The sequence below is a fragment of the Lynx rufus genome, unplaced genomic scaffold (assembly GCF_022079265.1).
Source record: "Lynx rufus isolate CCGP_SWC_20201006 ecotype Redwood Valley unplaced genomic scaffold, mLynRuf1.p SCAF_3, whole genome shotgun sequence".
NCBI classification, from domain to species: domain Eukaryota; kingdom Metazoa; phylum Chordata; class Mammalia; order Carnivora; family Felidae; genus Lynx; species Lynx rufus.
In genome coordinates this window covers 117,102,996-117,116,616 of record NW_025814845.1, presented here as the reverse complement: position 1 = coordinate 117,116,616, position 13,621 = coordinate 117,102,996, and the positions used below count along the sequence as shown (strand labels likewise).

The 13,621-nt window shown below is 44.5% G+C and overlaps 1 protein-coding gene across 1 annotated transcript in view; it reads left to right on the top strand.

Moving 5' to 3' along the window:
* Nucleotides 1–13,621, top strand: part of TBC1D9 (TBC1 domain family member 9) — a 118,576-nt gene that overhangs the window by 72,512 nt on the left and 32,443 nt on the right. The window contains exons 6-10 of the mRNA XM_047090910.1: nt 1,435–1,642; nt 7,882–8,088; nt 8,944–9,114; nt 9,700–9,850; nt 12,699–12,913. Of these exons, the coding sequence (XP_046946866.1) occupies nt 1,435–1,642; nt 7,882–8,088; nt 8,944–9,114; nt 9,700–9,850; nt 12,699–12,913 (952 nt within the window). The remainder of the gene's footprint in view (nt 1–1,434; nt 1,643–7,881; nt 8,089–8,943; nt 9,115–9,699; nt 9,851–12,698; nt 12,914–13,621) is intronic.

The window sequence follows — 13,621 nt, the reverse complement described above, 5'->3', positions numbered from 1 at the left end:
TTTCAGGCAGAGGGAATAACCTGATGCAGGAATCACAAGGGAAGAGCATAGAGGGAAGTGAGTCCATTAATATCTGGAAAGTGGCAGGTCATGGGATGAGGAGAGGCTGCAGAGAAGCCTGGAAGTCTGGATGGGGGAGTGGGGCTAGAGAGAAGGCAAGGAAAAAGTCGGTGCTCTCAAGTGTGAGTGTATGCATTGGAATTGTCCTGGACCGAGATGGGGAATGAGAGAGGGAGAGCATGTCTAAGGGATGGGAGAGCTCAGTTTTGATCATGTTGAGTTGCCTGCAGAGCATCACATTGGAGATTGGTCCAGTAACACATATGGAATTGGAAATCGCTGGCATATAGCTGGCAATTGGGACCTGACAAGAGATCACTGCAATTAAGATGCCTGGTGATTTGAAACGTGTTTCAGTGGAGTGGTTGTGGGTGAATGGTGTTACTGTGGTGGATTGAATAGCAGATGGAAGGCAAGAAGCGGGAATTAGGCAAGTGTAGACTTGCTTTTTCAAGAAATGCAATGGGAAAGGAGGGGGTTGCTCTGATAGAACATAAAAGATTTGAATATAGGATAGCCTGGGATGAGTTTGTGGTGAGGGTAGCTGCAGGGAAGGAGGGAGCACAGAGCTACAGCTGTAAGAAAACCAGTTATTTTAATAGTGACATCTGAAAGGGCCTGGAAAAAGATGCTTATGTGTGCAGATGCCTCTCCCTCTGAAATGGAAAGGAAGTAAGAATAGGTGAGGATGGAGGTAATTTGCAAGTAGAAGGGAGGAGGGTATGGGAGGAGGGGAGCTCCTCTTTGCTATGTGAAGCCAGAAACTCCACCACCCAGAGGTTGAGGCGGCATAGAAGTTTGACAGGAGAGGTTTGAACCACCGACCGACATGATGAGCAGGAAAAAGGAAAAAAGATTGTAGTCAAAGAGGACCGAGCTGAGGTTGGAAACTCTGGTTGTCGGAGAGGTGGGTTGTTCCTGTGTCTCAGGCAATTTTGTTGTCTTTTTAGGACAGACAGTGATAGCCAGCAGATTCATGAGGCTGGTTTGCATTCTCATTAGGTCTTTCTTAAAAGGTAAAGCCCAGAAAGTGGCTCTGGATAAATACAAATGGAATAATCTTGTTAGACATTATTGTATTCCTTTGGAAAAAGAATGGATTTCCTATCCAGGCCTAGTTTTCCTAAGATTCTTGAACATTTATAGATATTGATTGTAAAACGACTACACAAGGGACCTAAATATATCAAAGTAATTATATTACACTTTTGAGTCATAGGTTGGAGTTAGCTCCAGTAGAAAGCCAAGAAGGTAGGGATACGTCTGGCGAGATCGAGGGGCGGAGAGATGGGTTGGGGAACGTCCACTGACACGTCCTTGAGAAGGAACGGAAACCTTGCTCTTGCGTGAGGTGACACTGTTCCTGCCTTCCAGCGATCTTGATGCCAGGGCAAAGAGTGAGAGATACCGTGCACTTTTCCGACTGCCGAAAGATGAAAAATTAGACGGCCACACAGACTGCACCCTCTGGACTCCATTCAACAAAATGCACATTTTGGGGCAGATGTTTGTGTCCACAAATTACATCTGCTTTACCAGCAAGGAGGAGAACCTGTGTAGCCTCATCATCCCACTCCGCGAGGTAGGTGTCAGCGGGAAATGGAGCTCTTAGGAGCTGCATTTGTAATACTCTTCTGTGTGAACCAGGAATGTTGTTTTTACCAGCATTTCGTTGGCTTTTAACCATAGGTGAATGCTCATAAGTCTTTGGTGGCACCTGCCACGCCCTTTTGTGTGTTGTCATTGCTCTCAGTGACCTGTAAGAGCTTTTCTTCCTAGAAAAGGCAGCCTAGAGTTTTAAGATGGAGATTGTACTATTATTATTCAGGTGTGATGAGGCCAGACCCATCAGATGGCTTGTTGGACTCACAGTCCCTCTAGGAGAGGCCATGGGGGCACATTGGGAAGCACACACTTGGTCCGCAGGCAGAGGGAGCTGTGAAAATGTGGGCAAGAGCCTTTCCTTTAGGGTGCCTGGGTGGCTCTATCGGTGAAGTGTCCAACTTTGGCTTCAGGTCATGATCTCAAGATTCATGAATTAGAGCCCTGCATTGGGGTCTGCACTGACAGTGTGGAGCCTGCTTGAGATTCTCTCTTTCCCTCTCTCTCTCTGCTTTGCCTCCATTCTCACTTTTTCTCTGCCCCTTCCCTGCTGTCACTCTTTCTCTCTCTCTTTCTCTCTCTCTCTGTCAAAATAAATAAACTTAAAAAAAAAGGGGTGCCTGGGTGGCGCAGTCGGTTAAGCGTCTGACTTCAGCCAGGTCACGATCTCATGGTCCGTGGGTTTGAGCCCCGCGTCGGGCTCTGGGCTGATGGCTCGGAGCCTGGAGCCTGTTTCCGATTCTGTGTCTCCCTCTCTCTCTGCCCCTCCCCCGTTCATGCTCTGTCTCTCTCTGTCCCAAAAATAAATAAACGTTGAAAAAAAAAATTTTAAATTTAAAAAAAAAAAAAAAAAGCCTTTACTGTTATTTCCATGGGAAGAGACAGGCAAGGCAGAGTAAACAGGTTTAAGATTGGCTAATCGGAATAATTTCAGCAGGCTGTGGGGCATAGGGGTTGTCCCTAGTTATCTGGTGTCTGGCCCCCCCAGTGATGAGGACAGGGATAGTGACCTTGAGTGTGAGAGCTGAATTAAATAAAGGAGGTGGGTGGGAAGTGTGGGCTCTGGATGGTTGGTTTGCACAGGAATGACCTGCTTATAGGTGAGTCTTTTATTATCCCTTGGAGCTTGCTAACTCTGGGAAGATGGTCCTCCCAGGGCTAGCAAGGCCCAGGATGTCAAAGCATCAGATATAGGAACGAAATGTAGTTACTACAACCTGCTCACAGCCTGAGAGCAGCTTGGTCACAAGGAAACGGTCTAGATTGTCTAGATTGTGAATCAGAAAGCCAAGTGTTCACTTCTGATCTGTCAGTTGCCCACAGTAGAATCTCCGCAGTTGCTGGCCACAGAGGCAGATTCCTGAACCCGCCCTACATCTGAATCTCTGCAGGTTTAGGAATCTGTATTTTAATAAAGTCCCAGGCTGGTCCTCATGCACAGTGAAGGCATTGTGCATTCTTACTCTCTACACATTCTTACTGTATCTGGGGAGGAGGTGGGTCCTGTCATGTCTTCACGGAGGTAGATTGTTCTGTTACTTGTATGGAAATCTTGCCAGGAGGTTTGGAGTTAAGAAGGAACTCCATGTTAGGCTGTTGGAGGCTGGAAGTCTTACAGTCTTTTTTTTTTTTTAATTTTTTTTTTTAACGTTTATTTATTTTTGAGACAGAGAGAGACAGAGCATGAACAGGGGAGGGGCAGAGAGAGAGGGAGACACAGAATCTGAAACAGGCTCCAGGCTCTGAGCGGTCAGCAGAGAGCCCGATGCGGGGCTCGAACTCACAGACCGTGAGATCATGACCTGAGCGGAAGTCGGACGCTTAACCGACCAAGCCACCCAGGCACCCCTCTTACAGTCTTAAAGTTGTCCTGGTAACAACTTCAACACGCCCTGTTACTTTTCTAGAAGTTAAGGTGGTTAGAAGCTTTGATTATATAATTAAGATTCACCCTTTGAGATTCCCTAGAGTAAAGGATTCAAGTTTCCCTCTGCCTTCTTTTCTTAAAAAAAAAAAAAAAAAAAAAAAATTATGTAAGCAGATTTATTTTCTGGTTTTTTTTTTTTTTCTTCTTGTTTTAAGAATAATTCACGGGATGCCTGGGTGGCTTAGTCAGTTAAGTGTTTGACTTCGGCTCAAGTCATGATCTCCTGGTCTGTGAGTTCAAGCCCCACATCGGGCTCTGTGCTGACAGCTCAGAACCTGGAGCCTGCTTCGGATTCTGTGTCTCCCTCTCTCTCTGCCCCTCCCGTGCTTGCTCTCTCTCTCTCTCTCTCTCTCTCTCAAAAACAAACAAATAAAAACAGTAACAAAAAAACAACCAAAAAACATTTTAAAAAAGAATAATTCACTATCATCACAGAAAATTTGTGAAAGTATATACAAAAAGAAAACAAAATTCACCCTTAGTTCCATCCGTCAAAGATAGCCACTATTAATCTGCTGTACGGCTTCCCAGGCTTTTTCTGTACTTTGCTGTGTATATGTCATTTATATTATTAAGGCATAAAACATAGAGAATTTTTATTTTTTACCTATTTCCCTTAATACTGAGTATATATTAAACTTTTCCCCATATTATTACTCTTTTACAGTGTAATTTTTAACAACTGCATATTATTCCATTAAATGTATATATAAAGCTTATTTGCTCAGTTCCCTGTGGTTGGACCCTTGTATTGTTTTCATTGTCTCCCAATCATGTGTATAATTTTCCTTAAAGTATGAATTATAAATTCCTAAAAGCTGAATTGGTGGATCAAAAAGAATGCAAAATGTTAGGCAGTTGTCAAATCTAGTTCTCCTTCTCATAATATGAGCTAACTGGTATTATAACACTTTTTGAGGCCAGGATATGTTATGGGGGCAATTCTGAGACAGATAATTCAACAAGTACTGACACTTGGCCCTGGAATGGATTTCATAACATTTCCCAGTAAATGTACCTTCTTTGCCATAGGCTGTCATTAAACTTAATTTTCTTCCTCAAGTACTACCTACAAGCAAGTTACCTGCACCAGCAGGTTCTTTCTTCAAGAAAGAAACCCATTCCAGGATTAAGGATGTGTAGTTGTGAATCTGAGGGAGTCATCGCTCTGTTTATCCAGAGGAGGATGCAGTGGAGGAGGTCATAAGCTGCTGTCAATATGTCCGCTCTCCTGTTCACCACCTCCAGCTGGCTCTGTTTACCCTTCAGTGCAATATACAGTACAATAGTGAGAGTTCAGGGCACCTGAGAGAATGGGGATTGATATTCTCAGCCCATCTTCTGTTTGCTTGTTTTCCCTAACAGGTGGTGGAGCAGAGATACTTCAGTTATATTTCAGGGTAAATCGGAGGAGGAGCGACAGTGGGCGTAGCATTGAGGAATAAAGCACGTTGTGGTTGGTGGATGCAACTTTAAAGAACTAGCTCAATGAAACAGCAGTGACCTTCCCCTTAACCTGATGAATCTCCAAGATAGAATAATGATAGACCCCAATCCTGACTAGTGGGAGAAGCAAAGGACTTAATGTAATTTTTACTACCTTTAGGTAACCTTAATGACAGAAAAATGATGGTGTGGGCCCCCTACCCTCCACCCTCTACCACGTACATGGGGTCTGTCTGAGCAGACAGAACTGAGTTAAGCTGATCTATGAGCAGCAGTCTCCATGGGAACATTACATCCTGCTTGAAATGGAAACTTTTAGGATTGTATAAACTAGGAATTATTGTTCCATTTGATTTTTTAAAAATAAGCCAAAATATTGACTGAATATTGTTAACATATATTTGACATATAGACTTAAGGTAGACCAAATTGACACAGAATCATGGAATCATGTTACTACAGATTTTGAAGAAATGACTGAGGCAGCAAAGCAGGAAGGTAGAGTGAACCAATTAGGTTCCTCATTAGATGGAGATTCCAGACGAAGTCTCCCTTTTTTTAATTATAAATTACCTTGCAAATAGTATATATTAAACATGAAGCTTTGATTAAATTCCAGTCTATTTTATAACCCAATTGGTAAGACAAACGTGTCTCATTAAACTAGAATACTAAAATGTAGCTGTTACCCTTTCCTTTGTCGCAAAGCTTATGGGATAGGATTCTACCAGAAATCATTTGTCAGCAAAAAAATATTTTGTAGTGCATGTGAGTATTCATATGTTTTATGTGGGAGCTTCTTGGTTGTTTCTGTGTTCATCTAGCTAAAGGTCTTTCCACTTTGACTTCATCAAGATTCACATGGCTATCTAGGTTTTAGGTATGGAACTTGAACCTTTATTTCCCTTGGCATGTATCATTTAGTCTGAGACATCTGGTGACCCAAAGAATCAAAAAAAAATTTATGAGAAAAGGAGTTTTTATAGGTCTTTTAAAAATAGGTATTATTTAACATGTTTTAAGTGCCATGGGAAAATCCTTCTCATGGTAAAGAAATTGTTTTTCCCATTTCTGCAGGTTTTTTGCATTAGGAAAAAAAAACACTTTAGGTGCAACTCCATGTATTTGGGATTCCTTTAAAATATATAAGTATATATCCAACTATATGTATTTATAAAATCTGAGAGTAGAAGTCAGGTTCTGCAGTTTTCCCTCCCTGGAGTTGTACCCATTTTGCACTTGGGATGGTGCAGCTTTTCAGGCAACTGCAGCAGGTTTCTTAGCCTTGACGGGGGAAAAGATTTTAAAGTTCTGCTTTGGGGAGAATGTATTTAACATGAAAATGTTGATAAAGAAGTTACAGTTGAACCTGTCTAGACTACTCACAGGTGGAAGTGAAGAGGGGAAGCGAAATTGAACTTTAAGTATTATAGTCAGAGCTGCTGTAAATAAACCATTTATCTAGGGCTCGCTTTGAGATCTTTTTCCCTAATGTGCTAAAGAAAAATAGTTTTTTAAAAAAAATTAATGTTTATTTTTGAGAGAGCCCGAGTGGGGGTGGGACAGAGAGAGAGGTGGAGACACAGAATCCGAAGCAGGCTCCAGTCTCTGAGCTGTCTGCACAGAGCCTGATGCAGGGCTCAAACCCTCGAGCCATGAGATCATGACGTGAGCCGAAGTCGGATACTTAACTGACTGAGCCACCCAGGTGCCCCAGAAAAAAATGTTTAATGTTTACTTTTGAGGGAGAGAGAGCATGCTGCATGTGAGTGAGGAAGGGGCAGAGTGGAGGAGGACAAAGGATCCGAAGCAGGCTCTGTGCGGACAGCGGAGAGCCTGACGCAGGGCTCAAACTCACAAACTATGAGATCATGACCTGAGCCAAAGTCGGAAGCTTAACTGACTGAGCCGCCCAGGTGCCCCTAAAGAAAAATATTTTAATGCATTTGTCTTACTTTCCAGGTGAGGGAAATCCTATTATAAGGCACCAAATGCATGTCTTCAGTTCAGAGCTAAAACAGATGTCCTTCTTTCCTACTTGTCTCCTGATGTGGTAGATTCATTTCACCACACACATGCGCACACACACACAGAGTCAGCCAGTGCAGGCAGATAGGGTTGCAGTTAAGCTGTTTACATCATGTCTGTTCAGAATGGAGCCTTTAAAAGTTTCAAGTGGAAAGAGAGGAGGGATGCAAAGCTCTGGAATTCCAATGAGATGTTTGAAAGGTTGGCAGCATTTTGAAAGCCATCCCAACATTAATCTTGGCAAAAAAGCACAAGTATCACGGGTTGTTTCTGTCTCTTATGGATGATGCAGCAGCCAGAAGTCGGCTCCTTTATGGCTTCGTTAAATTTTAATGAAAATCAAGGAGTTTCTTTGCAACACGTCTTCTAAAGCTTGGCCCTATCGACGCCTGGCCCACGGCGTCGAAAGGGCCAAGCTCTGTTGGGGGCCAGCTGCCCTGTGCACTGCAGGGTGTTTAGCGGCATCCCTGACTTCTACCTGTTAGATGCCACTGGTACCCTCCACTGTGGCAACCGGAAATGCCTCTAGATGTTGCCAAATGTCTCCCAGATAACAAAATCACTCCCAGTGTAGAACTGCTGATTTGGAAAGACCAGCAAGACAATTCCAGCTTCTGATAAGAGCTCCAGTTTGATTTGTTATGAACTATTTTATTTTACTGGAACAGAGTCAAAGACTCTCATTCTGCCTCAGTAAAATACAGGTGGTTCCTCCAGAATATGAAGTGTTGTGTTCCTTGTTTCGTGCTGCTCAGAGGCTACTGCTGGGTGATCCCTGGAAAGTAATGCTTTGTTTCATGTTTCATGTTTCTTTTCAGGTGACAATTGTGGAAAAGGCAGACAGCTCCAGCGTACTCCCCAGCCCTTTATCCATCAGCACCAGGAACAGGATGACCTTCCTATTTGCCAATTTGAAAGATAGAGACTTTCTAGTGCAGAGGATCTCTGATTTCCTGCAACAGACGACCTCCAAAATCTACTCGGACAAAGAGTTTGCAGGCAGCTACAACAGTTCAGATGATGAGGTCTGTGGGAGACGCCTGAGGGTATTTGCCTTCATCCTGCTCTGCCCCAGAATGTTCCCTTCCTCATCTGTTCTGTTTGATCTGCAAGCTCTGCAGCTGTGCTAAGATAAGGCTCCTCCCCTGATGCCCAGGGCAGTATCTGAGCAATAACTCATTTGAATCCCATGGAGTTTGTATTTGGGATCCCAGAGCTGGACAGCCTTGTAGATCATCTGGTCTAACCTGCCTATTTTATAGTTGAAGAAATCATTGAGTGATGTGTCTTGTTTACACAGCAAGTGGCTCTGGTCCATATAGTGACATTATCGGGAACGCACAGAGGTCACTAAATAAAGTCTCAAATCTGAAATGCAACATCGTGATGATGATTTTATTCTGATAAAAAATACCTATTGTGTCCCTTTTGAATTAGGCCCTGGACCAACATCCAGGGAAATTGGCAGCTAAAACATAATTGTAAAGATGGTGACCTCACAAGGAACATCCCTGCCCCTGTCTACCCGGTCTGAGCTCATGTGGGCATGAGGAGGCGGTCCCTCTGTCAATAAGCAGTTGATTCAGCCCCATCATGCTTTGCCTGCATGCTAATCGGAGGCTAACGGTCAACCAGTTTGTTGCAAAAATGCATCGGAAATTAGATGAAACGTGTTTTCAGCACTGAAGCTCTGTGTTCTGTGACCCACAAACCTGCTAATCCCCGCCAAAATGCTGCCTTACTGCCTTCCTCCTGCGTCTTCACACAGCAAGAACCATTTTGGGAACCATGATGTAGCTGTTGGTGTCTGTACAGAGGACACTGAAGAAGTAGCTTCTACGTCTGTCCCTTTCATTGTCTGTCCCTCTCTGCATCGGCAGGTGTATTCTCGGCCCAGCAGCCTTGTCTCCTCCAGCCCTCAGAGAAGCACGAGCTCCGAGGCCGATGGAGAGCGCCAGTTCAACCTGAACGGCAACAGCGTTCCCACAGCCACGCAGACCCTGATGACCATGTATCGGCGGCGGTCCCCCGAGGAATTCAACCCGAAGTTGGTGGGTGCCTCCTGCCCTTGCCTGAAACTTTTCTATATTAGAGCAATAACATTTAAAAATACTTGTAATCTAAGTAAACTGATAAATATTTCCGTAAAGAAACATTTTCCTAGAAGCGCAGCAGATTTTTATCTAAATCTCTCATTCGATTGTAGAACAGCTTCTTCAAAGAAGGAGATGAGTTGTAGAGTTACAGGTGACATTTGTTTTTATCTCGTCTTGAGTGTTTAAGTCAGCCAACAAATAAGTACGTAATCTCTCAGCCCATGTTTAAAAAACGTCAGCTCACTTTCACTCGGAGGTGTACATATAAAGCCATAAAGACAATTCGCATTCTGCTGACCTGTTTCACGTAAGTGGAATTCTGATTCTGGTCTAGAAAGCTTCGAGGCAGGACCAGAGGCTGTGGTTCAGGTGTCCAATTAGGGAAGGACTGCAGAGAATCTGAGTTCTTTGTTCTCCTGAGTTCTGTCCAGAACAGAACCACTCCATTCACCAGGGGAGATGTTCTGACCTTCCATCCAACTTCTCCTGTCTGTCCCCGACATGCTTTGGCACATAGTCATGTTTCATTATCCCTTTCAGGCCAAAGAGTTTTTGAAGGAGCAAGCTTGGAAGATTCACTTTGCCGAGTATGGGCAAGGTATCTGCATGTACCGCACAGAAAAGACCCGGGAGCTGGTGTTGAAGGGCATCCCGGAGAGCATGCGGGGGGACCTCTGGCTGCTACTGTCAGGTATGGACAGGCGTGGGGGGCGAGGCGTACTGGCCCCAGGGTGTGCAGGACCTCAGCGCGCCCCTTCTGCCTTCCCTCATGCACCTGGGCTCTTTTCAGATATGCAGTCCTCCAGTTCAGCACTAAATCCCCTTTCCTTCCCAAAGTGTTGAAGTCCCTCGATAAAAACACAGGACGCATATACACCTGCCCAGATATTGAAGCCCCCATCCCCCAAATCCGCATAACCTCTTCCATCACTTCACTAATGCTATTTAGAAGAAGAGAGATCCTGAAGGGTAAGAGTATGATTCTTTGTGATTTTTGAAGTCCTTGTTCCTTTCCCAGCTGTGTCCACTTCGTTGAAAATGGGTAAGTGTGGCACACGCTCAGAGCCCTCATTAAGGTGGGGAGAGGGAGGAATGAGAAAGCCTCGGGCTTGGTTTCTGCCACCTCCTGCATTTGCTGGTTATCACATGGAGATGCGAAGGGGAGGCCAGAACGTGCACTAGAACTGAAGGCCCACCCAGGTCACACTTACACTCCAAGCTGGAGATGCCAGGAAGGACAGAAGGGGGTTGTCATGGACCTTTGGGTCCCCCTCCAGGCTCCTGCCCAGACACAGCCCTGTGGGGTCAGACCTTTGAGCCCTGCTGGAGACCAGAGGTTCTTCAGCTAGGCCTGTCATACCTTCCTCCCAGCCGAAAGCATCTAGGGGTCTGTTCTGTCATGAACATCCAGGGCGTTTTTTTGTTGTCACCACTCTTTGTAAATCAGGTGCTTTACCTGGTTAGAGGCCTGAAATGTAATTGTTTTAAATAAGCTTATTTGAATATTTGTATATGAAACTAAGATGGTCTGACACGAGTGCCATTATCAAAACCTTTTATTTTAAAAATAACATTAAAATTAGAAGAAAAGTTACCAGACTTACAGGACAGCCTTAAATAAACAAACAAACAGGTTGTAGCTCTTTCTAAAAGTAAATACAAATGGTAATTGCCCGTAATGAGATGTATTAACATCTCAGCAGTTGGGGGATAGAATCCTGAAAAATAATTGGCTTTATGTGTTTCATGTAAAACTAGTTTGTTCTATCCTCGTTCATATGGCTTTTTCGTTGTCCTTCAGTAGACCAGCCTTAGCTCCTCATTTAGAAATCCAAATTTGAGGGGCGCCTGGGTAGCTCAGCGGTTAAGCGTCCGACTTTGGCTCAGGTCATGATCTCGCGGTTTGTGGGTTCGAGCCCCACGTCGGGCTCTGTGCTGACAGCTCGGAGACTGAAGCCTGCTTCAGATTCTGTGTCTCTCCATCTCTTGGCCCCTCCCCTGCTCATGCTCTGTGTCTCTCTGTCTCTCAATAATAAATAAATGTTAAAAAAATTAAAAGAAAAAAAAAAAGAAATCCAAATTTGAGTCAAATGATCTCTGATTACACAAATCCAGACCAAGAAGAGCCTTCCTGTCCGGTTTTCTGTCTTCCTTGTGTCTGGTGAACTAGTCACCTCCACAACTTGATTCAGATCGTTGACATTGTAAATACAAAATTTCTTTTTCATCCTCGTTCAAATCAGAAGTTACTTACAGCCACATTTTTGATGAAAACAAAGCTCAAAGTCAGCACCAAGAAACAGTACACAGTGGTACACAAGCACAGTTGCAGAGACGCATCTAGAGTTAGATCCAGTGTTTTCTTTAATGGTGATGGAGGCCCGAGGGTGGAGCAGGCTCCCTGCTGCCTCTGTTGGGTAGACAGCAGCCCCTGTTTCCATCCAGCTCCCTGGAGGTGGGGTGCATGTGAAGCCAGCCCACCCATGGGGAGAGCCCAGCTTCTGGTAGGGGAGCCTTGCCTGGGTGCTGCCCTGCTCCTCGTGACTCTCAGGGCCATCGTACCAGGACCTGGCTCAGTGTATCCTGTGAAGTGAAGTGCAGGCCAGAGGGTAAGATATCTTTGCAAATCTCCCTTGAGAACAAAGCAAAAGCCAGTGTTAAGTTGCTGTCAACCAGACTGCCTTATCCAGGGTAAGTGTGAGTGGGAAGCCTGTCTCCCCGGGTGACTGTCATTGACAAGGCCCAGGCCATCCCAAGGGCTCTAATTTCTAATCAATGAAATACAGATCAGTCTGTCCTGTGTTGTAGTGTGTGTATGTGTGTTTAACATGTGCGTGTGTGTGTGTGTGTGGGGAGAGAGAGAGAGAGAGAGAGAGGGAATTTATAATTACCTAAGTTGTATTTAAGTAGATTTTGATTTAGATATTCTCATATAGGGCTTTCTGTCTTTAAGAATCTTAAAATGCAAGGATCTCAAACCAGTGATCCTCAACTCATTTCTTCATCCTCATCCCAACCACCTGGGAAACTCCCACCCATGAGGGTGGCTCACTGCTAGGAATGCCCACCCCACCCACCCCCCTGCACTTCTCCAAACCCCTCCACATGCTGTAGCACCTCCTCCTACTCTTCAGTATGGCTGTTTGGACTCTTCAACGCTTATGCTTCAGCAAGCAGCGTGTAGACTCGTTTTGAGAGACAAAACTTCCCTTTTCAAGTGAAATCTTAAGGAAAACCCCAATAAAGTACCAGCAAAGCTGCTCTGGTTGAGGGAGGGCTGAGACGGGGAGGCTTCGGCTTACTCTTCCCCTAAGTGGCTCCCCAGGATTGTTCTTGGAAGTTCTGTGGAACACAGATTTTTCGCTTGCAAGCCCCTGCCTCGGGAGCTCTTTGAGCCCACGTCTGTGGGATGTCATTGTTATTTCGCAAGTGTCCTTGGAGCGGTGAGGAACGTGAAGGGGTTCAGTTGGGAAGCCATGTCTGCAGACCGAGGGCAGGGCTTGCACTTTTGGACGTTGTATCTGTTGGGTATTTCCTAGGTGCAATCAATGAGAAGGCCACACACCCTGGGTACTATGAAGATCTAGTGGAGAAGTCCATGGGCAAGTATAATCTCGCCACGGAGGAGATCGAGAGGGATTTACACCGCTCCCTTCCAGAACATCCAGCTTTCCAGAATGAGATGGGCATTGCTGCTCTACGGAGAGTCTTAACAGCTTACGCTTTTCGAAATCCTAATATAGGATATTGCCAGGTAAATGACACAGATGGTTTAGTTTTTTTTTTTTTTTAATTGTTTATTAACCAGTAAGTAAGTGAGAAGAAGAAAGAAGAATGGTTAACTTCTAGAACCATCCCTGCACCTAAGTTTCTTGGCCTCAGCACTGTAGACATTGTGGACTGGATAATTCTTTGTGCTTTGTAGGATGTAGGATGTTTAATAACATTCCCGTTTAATAACACATTTAATCACATCCACCCACTAAATGCTAGTAGAACCCCCTAGTTGGGACAACCAAAATGTCTTTACGCATTGCTGAATACCCCCTGGGGAGCAAAATCTCCCTGAGTTGAGGCCACTCCACTGAGCAGAGGAGCCAGGAGATAAGGATGCCCTTTCTGGATCCAACACCATGTAGCTGGGTGACCTTGGAAAGTCGCTTCTGATTACTCTCTGAGCCACCCCTCATCCCTCCCTGAGGTAAAAGAGAGCATGCCTGAGCACCAGGCCTGTGATTCTGGATTCTCGGTTCCACAGTGCTCCTACTTTGCATCCTAGGTAATAACGTCCTTGAGAATAGAACTCTTTTATGCTATGATTATATTTTAATACACACTAAAATAAATGTCTAATCCTCTATTTAAAAAATGTTGCCCCCATACCAACTAAAATTATCTCTTGTACTAGGACATATACCACAATTTGAAAAGCTCCAAGATTATATGTCTTTAGACTTAAAGG